General features: G+C 43.1%; 1 protein-coding gene across 1 annotated transcript in view; it reads left to right on the top strand.

Moving 5' to 3' along the window:
• The window catches only part of Dchs2 (dachsous cadherin-related 2), a 221,502-nt gene extending 209,632 nt beyond the window's left edge, over positions 1–11,870 (top strand). The window contains exons 18-21 of the mRNA XM_005400929.2: positions 3,021–3,151; positions 4,975–5,261; positions 6,269–6,401; positions 8,753–11,870. Of these exons, the coding sequence (XP_005400986.2) occupies positions 3,021–3,151; positions 4,975–5,261; positions 6,269–6,401; positions 8,753–11,379 (3,178 nt within the window). The 3' untranslated portion in view covers positions 11,380–11,870. The remainder of the gene's footprint in view (positions 1–3,020; positions 3,152–4,974; positions 5,262–6,268; positions 6,402–8,752) is intronic.
• Positions 11,871–12,899: the final 1,029 nt, after the last annotated feature.

The following is a 12,899-nucleotide window of genomic DNA, read 5'->3' as shown; positions in this document are numbered from 1 at the left end:
TGATATTTTAATTTTTTCTTAGAACCTCAGAAGTAACAAAATTTTTTTTGTGCAAACATTTAAAAGAGGGGGGAGGGGAAAAGGAAGGAAGGAAAAAGAAAAAAATGAGAATAGAGGGATAAAATGGAAACAGAGCTTTGTAAATAAGGAGAGGGAAAGGGGTAGAAGGAAGGAAAGGGGAATGGGAAGGGATAAAACAGATCAAAGTATGTCATGTACAGGTACAAATTCCTCATAATGAATGTGATCATTGTATATACCTAAATTGTACCAATACACTTAAATAAGTTTCTAAAAAAGAGGTGAGAGAGAGTTTTTGGAAGAATTCTTCTCTAAGAATTTAAGTTTTTAAGCCAATCAAAAAAGATCCTGTCTGGCCAGAAGCCTCATTTCAAGTTTAGAAGGAAGCTTCCTAGAGTTGGAACCTAGAGCAGGCCTATTCTACCTCTGGTCACTTTCATCAGTAATCTCTGCTGATCATGTGCATCAGGGCAGCAGTTCTGCGGCACAGAGCCTGTTGGGCCGGCTACAACCACCCGCTTCACATCAGCTGCCAAGATCCGTCATGGATGGCTCAAGGTCTTACAGACATCCCATGTAGAATCCCTGAAGATCCACTTTAGTGATTTTGTTTTTCAAGCTATTGACAACCGTTTATTGTGCCCTTTTATTTCAAAACTGAATAATACATTTCCCTCTATATCAAAGAAACTTACTGTTGTTTTAAACTAACACAGGCCTTGCATAGAAACCCTGATCATAGGCTGACACTTTAGATAACACTAGGGAGGGGTAGCCGGCAGGGTGAGAAAGCACTATGAGTTGATTATTGTTAGCAAAGCATTTCCATGTGTACCTGATGGATGGCCATGCTTAAAAACTAATCCTTCCACATGAAACTGTTCCTAAGCTCCTTAACTATGACTTTCAAGTGGCTGTTCTGATGGTACAGAAGGCAGCAGCCTGTAGGCTTCAGGAATGGTGGAGCGACAGTGATCATGTGCTGCTAACTGGAGTCTGACCTCAGAAGAGCGGATGCTGGCTGTGTAAGCTGGCTCACGTGTGTGATCCCAGCACTGTGGGAGGCACAGGCAGCAGTTTAGCAAGTTCCAACCCAGCCCGGGAAGATAGTGAGACCCTGTCTCAAAATAAAAAATAGCAAAATGGCTGGGGATGTCGCTCAGCAGGAAGACCCTAAGTTCAATTCTCAATTGCACAATAGAGGAAAAAGTAAATAGAGCTGATGTTTATTTTACATCATTTTAAAATTTAAGGTTGAGAAAAGAAATGATGCTCACAAGAGGCTAACAATGGAAAAGAAAGAAATAAGTCCACTTTCAAGACTCAATTTCTTGAAACGTAGTCTCCACAGCTGGCTAAGATGAATACCATCATGAAAATAAGGATTGCCATCTGATTTACAGCTCCTTTTATTACTCAGCTGCTTCCCGCTTGACCTTCCTAGTGCCTAGAGGCTAGTGAATAGCAAGCTAAGGACTACATATTAGGTTGCTGTATATTCACAGCAAGGATTATCACGTAGTGAAGCAAAGCTTTCTACACAACTGTGCCCTAACTTTGAATTCAGCTCTGCCTTATACCACATGTATAGTAGGTGAATCATGACAAATCAACAAAAAAACAGGTATTAACAAAAATAAAACACGACAGCAGACTGCGCTCAAGGAACATAGAGAAGAAGGAGACAGATTAGGATGAAAAAGTGATGACTGCTACAGCAGAAAAGTAAAAGATGCTATGGAAGTGGGTAAAAGGGTAGCCAAGTCAGGCGAGAGGGCAGGGAAATCTTAGCACAGATGTGAGTTTTGAAAGACCGGGAGTACAGAGGCAGAGATGCCAGGGAGGACCCAGGATAGGGAAGCTCATGGGTCCATGCTCAGGGCTGGATGTGTAGAGCCCAGGAAAGGCTTTTTAAATGGGGCCAGATTTTTTAATTAAAATTTTAGAGCAACTGCAATGTGGGAGATGGAAGGGAACAGATGAGACCTGGAGTACAGAGGTGGTGAGTTCACAAGCTCTCCCCATGGGAGGGGATGCAGGATGTACACGGTGTTCCAGCTGAGAGTGAGCACAGGCTCAAGCCACGGGGACTGGACTGTCCAGCATGTCCAGGACTTTCCTGGATTCAGTGCTGGAAATTTGCCTGGACCGCAAGTCCATGTACCAGGGAACCCTTCAGCCCTGGGCAAAGCAGGGTGGTGGCTCACCCTACCCACAGTTCTGAAGATAAAGGTGAAATGAACAGAACACAAACCCTGGTGACATTCAGGGGGGATTATACATAACTTATAATTTACTAGACTTTGTAAAGGTGTCCAGAAAAAAGGAGAATTTGAAGATGGTAATAAGATTTGTAGCTTGGTTGATGGAGATACTAACTGTAGAACCATCCAAGAGATTCACTGCATATAAATTCTTTAAGACAGTGGCCTTTTCCCTCTACTTTACAGTCCTAGCCAATCGTACATCTGTCGTATGAATTTTAACCATAGCAGTGTCCTCTCTTAATTCTATAATTTTGATTGATTTGAAATTTGGATCTGGAAAATATCAGTGCAAAACAATCTCCTGACAGTTGCAGCTTTCGTTGACATAGTAAGATGGAAATACATAGCAACATCCATATGACGCATGGCAGGGTGGGGGCCTCTAAACTATAGGTATTGGTATTTGTTTGCTCTTAGATTTTTCTTAATAAAACAAGATTGAGATCAAATTTTTACAGTCCGTCTCTCTGAAGTGACCAGTTTGTTCTGACAGTAATGTTTCATGACCTCTAGCAATTTTCTGGATTTGGTTCTTTAAACATGTCAAAAATAAATAAATTTCAGGCTACCATTCTTGGGAAATAAACTTTAGATGATGCCATTTAGAGAAAGCTAGGGAAGAAATAAAAGTAGTCAGCTCATTTTAAAAGCTTCAAGTAAATATTTGATATTTATGCTCTTTTTCTAATTCTTGGATGGTGTGTAACATTCTTTGATTCTTTTCCAAACTAGCCTGATCGTGCAAGCCGCAGATAAAGGGATACCCAGGCTTTCTGCTACAGCTACGATCCACATACAGGTGGCCGACATAAATGACAATGCTCCAGTTTTTCTCCCCTCTGAAGCAGCAGAAATTGCAGAAAGTAAGTGTTACCATTGGGAATAATAGTTTTGGTTAATATATATAGTATTTATCCTTTGTAATTCTTTTCAGTCAGACATTGAATCAAATATGAGTACTTGTACTCAAGAGACCTACAAGCTACATATTTTTTTTTCATGGATGTTCGTAGTGAAATATCAAAAGTCAAAGAAGTCAAATGTGAAGTTAGGCTTTGCATTCAGACCAGGAGAAGCTGGCCTCCACCTCCTGATAGGCGCTGCTCCTTAGTTCTTAAGAACTAAGTCTGCCCTGCAGAAATGCACTTTGCTGACTGTCGTAACCCTGCAGGTCTCCTGTGAGAAGAAGCGATGTTTGTAGATTCACAGCTTTGTCAGTCTTTGCATAATACTAAAGCCAATACACGAAGCAAAGTGGGTGTTGGCTACACAAAGTCATCATATTCCTCTAGAGTAACCTGAACTTCAGCATCTGCCCCACACTCTTGATAGGGGCTGAAATATAAAGGTTTTACATGATAGACTGATTTGTCTTAGTTATTTGGATCTGAGGATTATACAATTCTTCCATCATTTCTGAGCCCAGAATTGTTCCTGGTCATTGCTACAGTGGTGAGACCCCGGCCCACACTTCTTGGGTGAAGTTAAAAGCAGCAGCTGGCCCTCACTGAGCTCCCCACTTTCACTTCTGATACCAAACTCATTCCTCAAATCTTCCTAATATTTTATTAGATTCATTTTCCAAACAAATTATAACCCCACCTCTCACAAAATGGTATATTGCAGAATTTCACTTGCCTAGGGTTTCTAAACTACATTCCACAAATAAAAACAATTTTCCAGTTTTGCCTCTCACTCAATTGCTATACTTTCCCTTTTTGGTAAAGAAAGTAGTGTTCTTGAGCACATGCATTGGTGTGAAAACACAGCAGTGTGTCTAGTGTACATACAGCAGGAGAACAAACTTATAAATCAGGACATACTGAGTGGGCTCGAGTGTGGTTGATGCACATCAAAAATGCTCCAGCTTGAGAAGTGAAAATTATGAGTCTTACACACAGTGGAACTATTCTGAGCCCTTTGGCATGTTCTTTCCACCTGCACCATACCTGTCTGCTCACAAACAGAGTCCCTTTCACAGGCAGCTGAGGCTGGAGAAATTGCGTGGTATGTGAGACACTGAGCATGTCCTCTGCCGTGTGACTTTTTTGCTGGATAATAGTAGAGATTTGCTTCCACCACTAGCTCTGTGGGTGCTTTGTCTTTCCAAAGTCCTGGTTAATTCTGAGAATCAGATTGCAGAGAAGGCAGCGCACCATGGGCCACTCCTAAAAGAGATAATTTTACAAAAAATAAATGCAAAGGAATAAGTAGCTAGTGTTAACACCCATATCCAAATATTTTTATTCAAATATAGCCTGCTTTTCAAAATTTTATGTTTTGTGGAAATGTTTCAAGTAATATCCTTCTTCCCTCCTGCTTCCCTTATGAATACTGTATGTGATTTTGATGCAGAAGTTACACAGTACAGGAAAGTGCTGCAGACTGTTTCTTGATCCTGGAATTGTGTTGTAAGCATCTGATGAAAAAAAAAAGTAATACAAAAATCGAATTTACCCTAAATTTCCTTAATTCCCTACTCCATGGTAAATTTTTTACTTTTATTGCGTCCATAAATTCTTCAGAATTTTTGTTTAGTTCATAATGAGCTTTGTATGAGAAATCATGCCAAGACTGGGCAAAGTATGTTGGACTTAAAAGGAAAATACTTGGAGCAAACTATTAAAGAAATGTCTTTCAAAGGGTGGATTTTAATGGAAGCTGACATTGGTCATGATTGTTTCAGATTCTTTGCCTGGTGCGATCGTGTCTCGGGTATCAGTTCATGATGTGGACTTGAATCCAGCTTTTATCTTCAGTTTTGCAAAAGAGGGCAATCCTGGAACCAAGTTTGCGATTGATCGGAATACTGGAATAGTGATCTTGGCAAAAACATTAGATTTTGAAGAAGCGACCAAACATGAGCTGCTCATACGGATTTCTGATTCAGTGCACCACACAGAAGGATCCCTCATCATCCAAGTGTTGGATGTCAATGATAATCCGCCAGTGTTTTCTCAAGATTTCTATCAGGTAAAGAGCTGAAGCAGATGCTGAAGCCACGGCCCAAGCTAGAAAGAACAGAGAGGAACAAAAGCCTTCAATCCCTGACCATCTAATTTGGCCAGGAAGTGTTCACCGTTTTTAGTGCCTGAGTGAAGGGTGCAGGTTTTATACTGAATATTGTGGATCCCATAAGTACATAGGGAACTGAAGTCTCACTCAGTTCAGTTTATCAAGTATGTTGGTTGCCATTTTAAACATGTCATGGAGTTGGAATCCCGTCATTTATTACAACTGGAACTTGCCTAGTATTTGCGAGGCCAGAGGGAAAAGAAGGGAGTTTGGATTATCTACAGTTAATTTGGAAAAATTCTTTCCTTCCTAGGTGTATTTTTGTAATACAATGATTGACATCTTACAGAAACAAATCATGAGCAAATCTGTAAAGTAAATTCTGTAAAATTTTAATTCTCAGGGCACATTTATATGTTTATGAAAGTAAGGACAATGACAATATTCAGCTAAGGAGTTGGAAACGAACGCTAGCACTCTGGAATGTAGCAAACGCAAGACTGAAAGGTCAGCACAGGAGGGAAACTCTCCTAAATGCAGCCTGTGAAGGCTTGCTTGAATTATAAAATGTATAATGTACAACAATGTACAAGTGACAAGCTGCCTGTCTTTGGGTATGCAGAAATAATTTAAAAGGAAATTTTTCCCTAATAAAAACAAATGGAGTGAAACTTTAGACATTTTTATTTTGTTTTGTTTCTGAATCAAAGAACCATGAAATAAGTTTTCTGAGGAGCTGGAGACCCAGCCCGCAGCCTCGCACGTGGTAGGCAAGCACTTTACTACCCATCTGCACCCCCAGCCCTAGCATAATGTGGGCAAGTGCATTAACTAATGTGTCTAAGAAAGGTTGAATTGTGTGATGTTCATAGTCAGTATCAATAAAGTGACCTCACATTTTGGGCCTGTCTGTGACACTATCTTTAGCCTGTAAGCATGGTGTCCTTTTTTCCCTTTTCTCCCAGGTCCCCATTCCTGAATCAGTACCCCTGGGGTACTCAGTGTTAACTGTGTCAGCCACGGACTTAGAAAGCAATGAGAACATTTCTTACAGAATACTTTCCTCCTCAAAGGAATTCTCCATTGATCCCATGAACGGTGAGTTAGTTATAGCGGTTTTTGTGCTCACAGGTTTGAGATACAGGGTGAAAACATGAACTAATACTTTCCAAACTCTCTGAAAATAGTCCCCCAGCTCTACCCCTTGGAGTTAGGAGCATCACCTTCTCATTTATCTTCACGTCCAACACTGCAGTAACAGAGCCAGGTTTATTTCCCTGTTCTAGCATCTCAGTGGCTAGAAAGCAAAAGGTACTGTGAGTAAATATTTGGAAATTTGCATACCCAACATAGGGAGTTCATGTGCCCAGCTAAGCACAGCTTGGGCAACTTTCCAAGGAACCAACAAGAGTCAGAATGATGTCAATGGACTAATCTGGGCTGAAGACCACACCTCACCAGTGTTGGGAAGCTTTTTAAAATAAGTACAAATACGAAACTATTCAGTGATAGCACCATATATTCAATAAAGACAAGAGTAATTTAGAAAGGAAAATGATGCAAGCATCCATTTCTACTGAACATAAAACATTATGTTCTGTTTTATTTGATGTCTTCCAAAGCTCTTTGTATTTTTATCAGGGAACAAGACATTTGTGTTTGTGAAATATATTCAGGCATGTGATTCCACGTTAGAATAATTAAACAGAGTACAGAGAAAGTTTAATGCTGAGTGGACATTTAAAGCTAATGTTTCTGCAAATGGGAAGGTGATCAAGGGTGTGGGGAGAGGACAGAGAAGTAGGAATAATGAAGAAGTGCTTTGTACATATACCAAGCCCCCATGATGAATTTGCTATGTATGCAAACATGTACTGATGAAAATTTTAAAAATAAAAAAGTAGAGAAGCAGCTAATGCTGATAAAACTGAACAATCAGCAAGGCAGTGTCCTTGCAGCACACACTGTAACAAAGAACAGGACCTGGGATGCATCACACTGTGTGGCCCCATCTCTACCCACCATTGTTGCATTCCAACAAGAGAGAGCTCATGTGAAAGTCAGCATACGCGTATCAGTCAGGTTTCTGTTACTGGAACAAAATGCCAGACACCTGTGAGTTAGGGCTCCTGGTTTCAGAGGTTGTAATACATCACCTGCTGACTCCCAGGCAGAAGCACCATGGCAAAGGGCATGGAAGAGCAGAACTGCTTTGCTCATGGTGGTCAAGAAGCAAGCACAGGAGAGCAGACCAGATAGGAAGAGGCCAGGGTGACCAGATAGAGCCCCCGGATAGAGCACCTCCATATCTCACCCAGACGCACCCAGAAGTGCACTCTCCTAGTGTCTCTTCAACTGAGTTGAAAATCAAGGTTAATCATCACAGCAGGGATTATGTGAAAAAATAATTTAGTCTGAAAATATCACAGTGAGGCCTGCAGGATGTTCTAAGAGAACTAGGAAATTTGAAACATTACTACAGAGCCTGTGGATGAACGACTGATGCATGACAGTCAGCATGTTGGGAATTTGGCCTCTCTCTTGCCCATTTCCTTCCCGCTCTTCTTCCTTGTCTTCTGCTTCCACTCCTCCCCTCAGATATTGCCAGAGTCACAGCTGCTGCCCTGGCTACAGCCAATCAGTGTGCAAGCTATCCTCCAAAAATGCAACTCTCAGCAACACTTTTGGTGGATACGCAACACCCACAAGATGAGGATCTGGACTTTTTAAAACATTCAGTGTTACCATGTTAATTTCATACATGCTTTGACTGTAGTTGAAATGTGACATTTGAATTTCTACACAGTACCGAGTATTCCTTCTCAGTGACCTATTTAAAACACATTTGTCTTAGTACAATGTTGCTATGTGCATATTTATAATAATTATTGATCCGTTTAATGCAATGGAATGTATTAACTATATTTTCTCATTCACTTGTTGAAGTAACCACAAACTTTAGGAAAGATATCTCCATTATTAGGAAAGACTTATAACTCTACATTATAATTTTTATTCCTTTTGTTGACTAGAGTGATTATAAACCAATATTTATGGAATAAATATCTTTATGCCAGAATATCTCCATACATGCATTTATGCATAGCTGAATAGGATATTTTTCAAACAAGAATAAAATTCCTTTTTTAAAAAATTGTAACAGCACAACTTACTATGCAAAAAATTGAATTCAGAAAAATATTTTGTGGCACAGGTAACTACAGACAGCACACATATTGCAGAGAATAAATGTCATCAGTCTTATCTCTTAACCTTAAATGTTTTAAATGTAATAATTTAAAATTTCTATTTAGGTTTATTGTTGGTCATAACTTAACATACCTAACAAGGAATTAAATGGATTTAGATGTTTGATAAGCATTTGCTGGCTGAATAGATCATAAACGTTCTCATTTCACAGCAGTGACAAGCTGTGTCCTCTTTTTCAGGCACCATATTTACTACCAGTTCTGTACTACTTCTGGATAAAATACCAACCGTTCGATTTCTTGTTGAAGCCAGTGATGGTGGAATTCCTGAGCTGAGGGCTGTTACATTAGTGGAGATACAAGTCCAAGATGTGAACGATTATGCCCCTGAGTTTACAGTAGGGTACTATAATCTTACCTTGAGTGAAGACGCTCTGGTGGGAAGCACTCTCCTCACACTTTCAACCTCTGACCGTGACTGGACCCCTGAAAACACACACGTTGAATATTCCATCATCAGTGGTAATTCTCAGAACAACTTCCATGTGGAAACCAGTTCCATTCACCCAGACTCTCCTTACGGGCAAGTTGGTTATCTTGTGTTACTTCGCAGTCTGGACAGAGAAGCAAGTGCCAGCCATAAGCTTGTCGTCGTGGCATCTGACCATGGCTGCCCGCCTCTGAGCTCCACAGCCGTCATAGCTATACAAGTGCTTGATGTCGATGACAACCCGCCCAGATTCCACAGCCTGGAGTACCATGCCCACGTCAAGGAAGGTACCCCTCCAGGCAGCCACATCACTGTGGTCTCAGCGAGCGACTGTGACGTGGGCCCACACGCGGAAATCTCCTACCGAGTTACCTCTGGAGACGAGAGGGAACATTTTTACTTAGATGAAAAAACCGGAGACCTTTATTTGGTGAAACCCCTGGATTACGAAGAAATGACAAAATTCACTTTAACCATCCAAGCTTCGGACAAAGATAAGAAACATTTTTCTTTTGCGGTTGTGTTCGTCAGCGTCTTAGATGACAATGACCACAAGCCCCAGTTTCTGTCCTCGAGCTTGACTTGTGCGGTGCCTGAAAATCGACCCGCGTTCTCCAGCATCTGTTCTGTACACGCTGTGGATTTTGATGCAGGTCCTTATGGAGAACTGACCTACGCTATTTTATCCGCGTGCTTTGTCCCTGAGGGGGAGGCTCCCCATCAGGATCTCTTCAACATTGACCCTTTAACAGGGGACATTCGTGCTAAGCAAATCCTTGACTACGAAAGTGTCCACAAGTTCTGCCTCCGCGTGCAGGCCAGAGACAAGGGTGGCTCAACAGCCTCCTTAACGGTTTGGGTGGACGTTGAAGGGATAGATGAATTCAAGCCCATTTTCACTCAAGATAAATATTTTTTCAACGTCCCAGAAAAGACTCAAGAACGACAGCTGGTTGGCCGAGTGGAGGCCTCGGATGCAGACGCTGGTGTTGACGGGGTCATCTTTTACTCCCTGGCATCTGCTTCTCCTTTCTTTTCAGTGAACAGAACCAATGGAAATATTTACTGGATCAGAGCCTCTCCCTTGATAAAAGGTCAGGTGGGCGAAGACAGCACCTTTGAAATGAAAATCATTGCTCGCAGCCCCAAGCCGGGCTCCAGATCCGCTTCGTGTGCGGTGTTTGTGAACGTGTCCCTGTCCTCGGAAGGAAAACGAGCAGTGCAGTCCACCAGCTTCTCCATCAGCCTCACCGCCTGCTTCGCGGTGTTTCTGCTGTTCATCTGCATCCTGACTGTACTGATTGTAAAGCGTAAACCGAAAGCCACGCCACACAGTTATGAAAAGAAGCGAGCATCCTCCTCCCTAGATATCCATCTGAAACTGACCGGGGACTGCAGCATGCACAAGGCCCTGCAAGGAAAGGACCCCAGCGACATTGCTGCAGCGCAGACCGAGCCGGGGTGGTTGAGCTTAGTAAGCACCATGGAGAAGGATCGGGTCGGCCAGCACCTGCGCTCCAACTCCGGTGGCCGCTGCTCTGTGGACGGGGAGACTGCAGAAGACAGGGAGATCCAGAGGATAAACGAGCACCCTTATAGAAAGGACTTGGACTCGGCTCTGAGCGACCGGGGCTCCCGGGTGCCAGACTCCGGTGTCCCGAGGGACTCGGATCAGCTGTCCTGCCTGTCTGCAGAAAGCGACGTGATGGCCGGCGCAGAAGCAGCAGAAGGTAGCCACGTGGCAGAAGGAGGAGATGGGGAGGAAGGTCGTCACGCAATCTGTGTTCAGAAGGATACACCGCCCCAGGCCCTGCAGAGGAAAGAGATGAAAGAGGGAACCCTGGCTGACACCGAGAAACAGCAGCTCTTCCTTTCAGGAGGCCAGGAAGCAAGCTCTGCCGCCTTCCCAACCCAGTTAACCTCCGGTCGCGATGCGAGAGGCAGCTCTGCCTGGGGTTGCCTCCTGAGCTGGGAACCCAGGTTCCAGCCTCTTGCCTCGGTATTTAATGATATTGCCAAACTAAAGGATGAGTTTGACGCTGCAAAACCTCAGCCTGGCATTCCCAAAGAGAGGAAGTCTTCGGTTTTTCCACCACCTTTGATCACAGCAATAGCCCAGCCTGGGATTAAAGCAGTTCCCCCACGAATGCCGGCCCCAGCCCCGCGGCAGGTACTTCAGAAATACCCGCGAGGCCCTCTTCTCCACCACCGAGGTGCCCTGGCGGAAGCCAGCGCGCCCGGCTTTCCCCCAGCCCTCTCCCTGCCGACGCTGCGGACTCCAGCCAGGGCTCCACTGGTGTCACACGGAGCACTGTCAGGGCCGCGCCTACGGGACACACACTGTGACCTGAAAGGGGAAGCCGAGGTTGAAATATGAAGTGATCGTGGTGCCAGCTACCTTGTCGCCCTCTGTCACCACAGGCTGAACAAAACATCCTCAAACAAGCTCCTCCACCCCGGGTTCACTCTTACTGAAAAGCCAGGGTTTTGCAAACCTCCCATTGGAGTTCCTCAAATGTCTTCCAGCCTTAACGAGCAGTTATGTCTTGTTTTAACCTTTGTGTTTTGCCCTCAAGACTCACACTGTACATATCAATTAATGTATATTCTGTCTGGTTTTCTGTGTGATTAGATTTCCAAAGGACCCCATGAACTTAATTGATGCCAAAATGTTTATATGGAAGAAATGGAAATAAAGCAGAGTGCACTCTGGTCATTTTACTGCCAGTTACACCACTGTATCTAAACAAACAAACAAAAATGGTGGCCAAATGGAGAATGAGTTTAGGACAGAAAGTAACAGGAAGGAAAGGACAGATACATCTTTGTTTTAAGACAAAGCAACAGGGGCTGGGGATTTAGCTCAGCAGTAAAGTGCCTGCCTGGCAAGCACAAGGTCATGAGTTCGATTCCTGGTACCAGAAGAAAAGACAAAAAAAAAAAAAAAGGCAAAGCAACAGGCTGAGGGTGGTGGTGCATGCCTGGAATCCCAGTACTTGGGAGGCTGAGGCAGGAGGATTGCCACAAGCTCAGGACCAGCCTGGGCTACATGGTGAACTCAGGGCCAGTCTAACTACACAGTGAGACCCTGCCTCCAAAAAAAGAGAAAAAGTAACAGTCTATGGTTCAGACATTTAGAGGTGCATTTCTCCACTTTCTCTGCATGCTGTCTGTGGAATTTAGGGATAATTTGAATTTCAAAGCGGTGTCTTTTGGAAATTTAAGGAGAAAATAAGAGTAAAATTTGTCATTACTCTGTGAAACAAACAAGATAGTTGTTCCTGACTGAATGAACCAGAAACGCATGTTCTTGATAGGGGAACGGGAGCACCAATAGCACTGATACCTTGTGCTTTGCTACCACCTGTGCTACAGCATTTGCCCTTTTTCTACAAATAGAATGGTGTTTTTCAATGCTCTGTCTTCTAACAGGCAACAGGTATAGTCATGAACCTTCAGAGGTTAAGTTATAGAACTTTCTGAATTTATTTTCTTCTGGGCATAGTACATTTGTATACGGAATAATTTATCCATTCCATGTCCATGTAAAGGTTTGTACAGATAAAATATTTTATTTAGCTAATGATAAATTTCACTGAACAACTTAACAATATATTTTTAAATGAAGACTTTTTATATAAATGTTCCTCCTATAAATCTTAAGAATAGCAGTTCTTGTTCCATTTGCTCACACCCACGCTTGGCTCTCACTGCCATGGGATGAGCAGTTCAGCAGCGTGGTGGAAACAGCTGTTTTGCACAGTTGCTGGTTCGGAGACCCAGAGGGGTGGTGCGGAGCTCACAGGCAGTGCTCTGCCCTCTGAGGGTCCCGACAGAGCGTGGGAGATGCTGTTCCTTTTCCAGAGAGTGGAGCAGGTCCGCGTGAGGACGCTCCAG

This window comes from Chinchilla lanigera, unplaced genomic scaffold (genome assembly GCF_000276665.1).
Source record: "Chinchilla lanigera isolate Chin_1 unplaced genomic scaffold, ChiLan1.0 scaffold00070, whole genome shotgun sequence".
Taxonomy (NCBI): domain Eukaryota; kingdom Metazoa; phylum Chordata; class Mammalia; order Rodentia; family Chinchillidae; genus Chinchilla; species Chinchilla lanigera.
The sequence above is the reverse complement of the archived record's forward strand: the minus strand, read 5'-3'. Positions and strand labels throughout refer to the sequence as shown.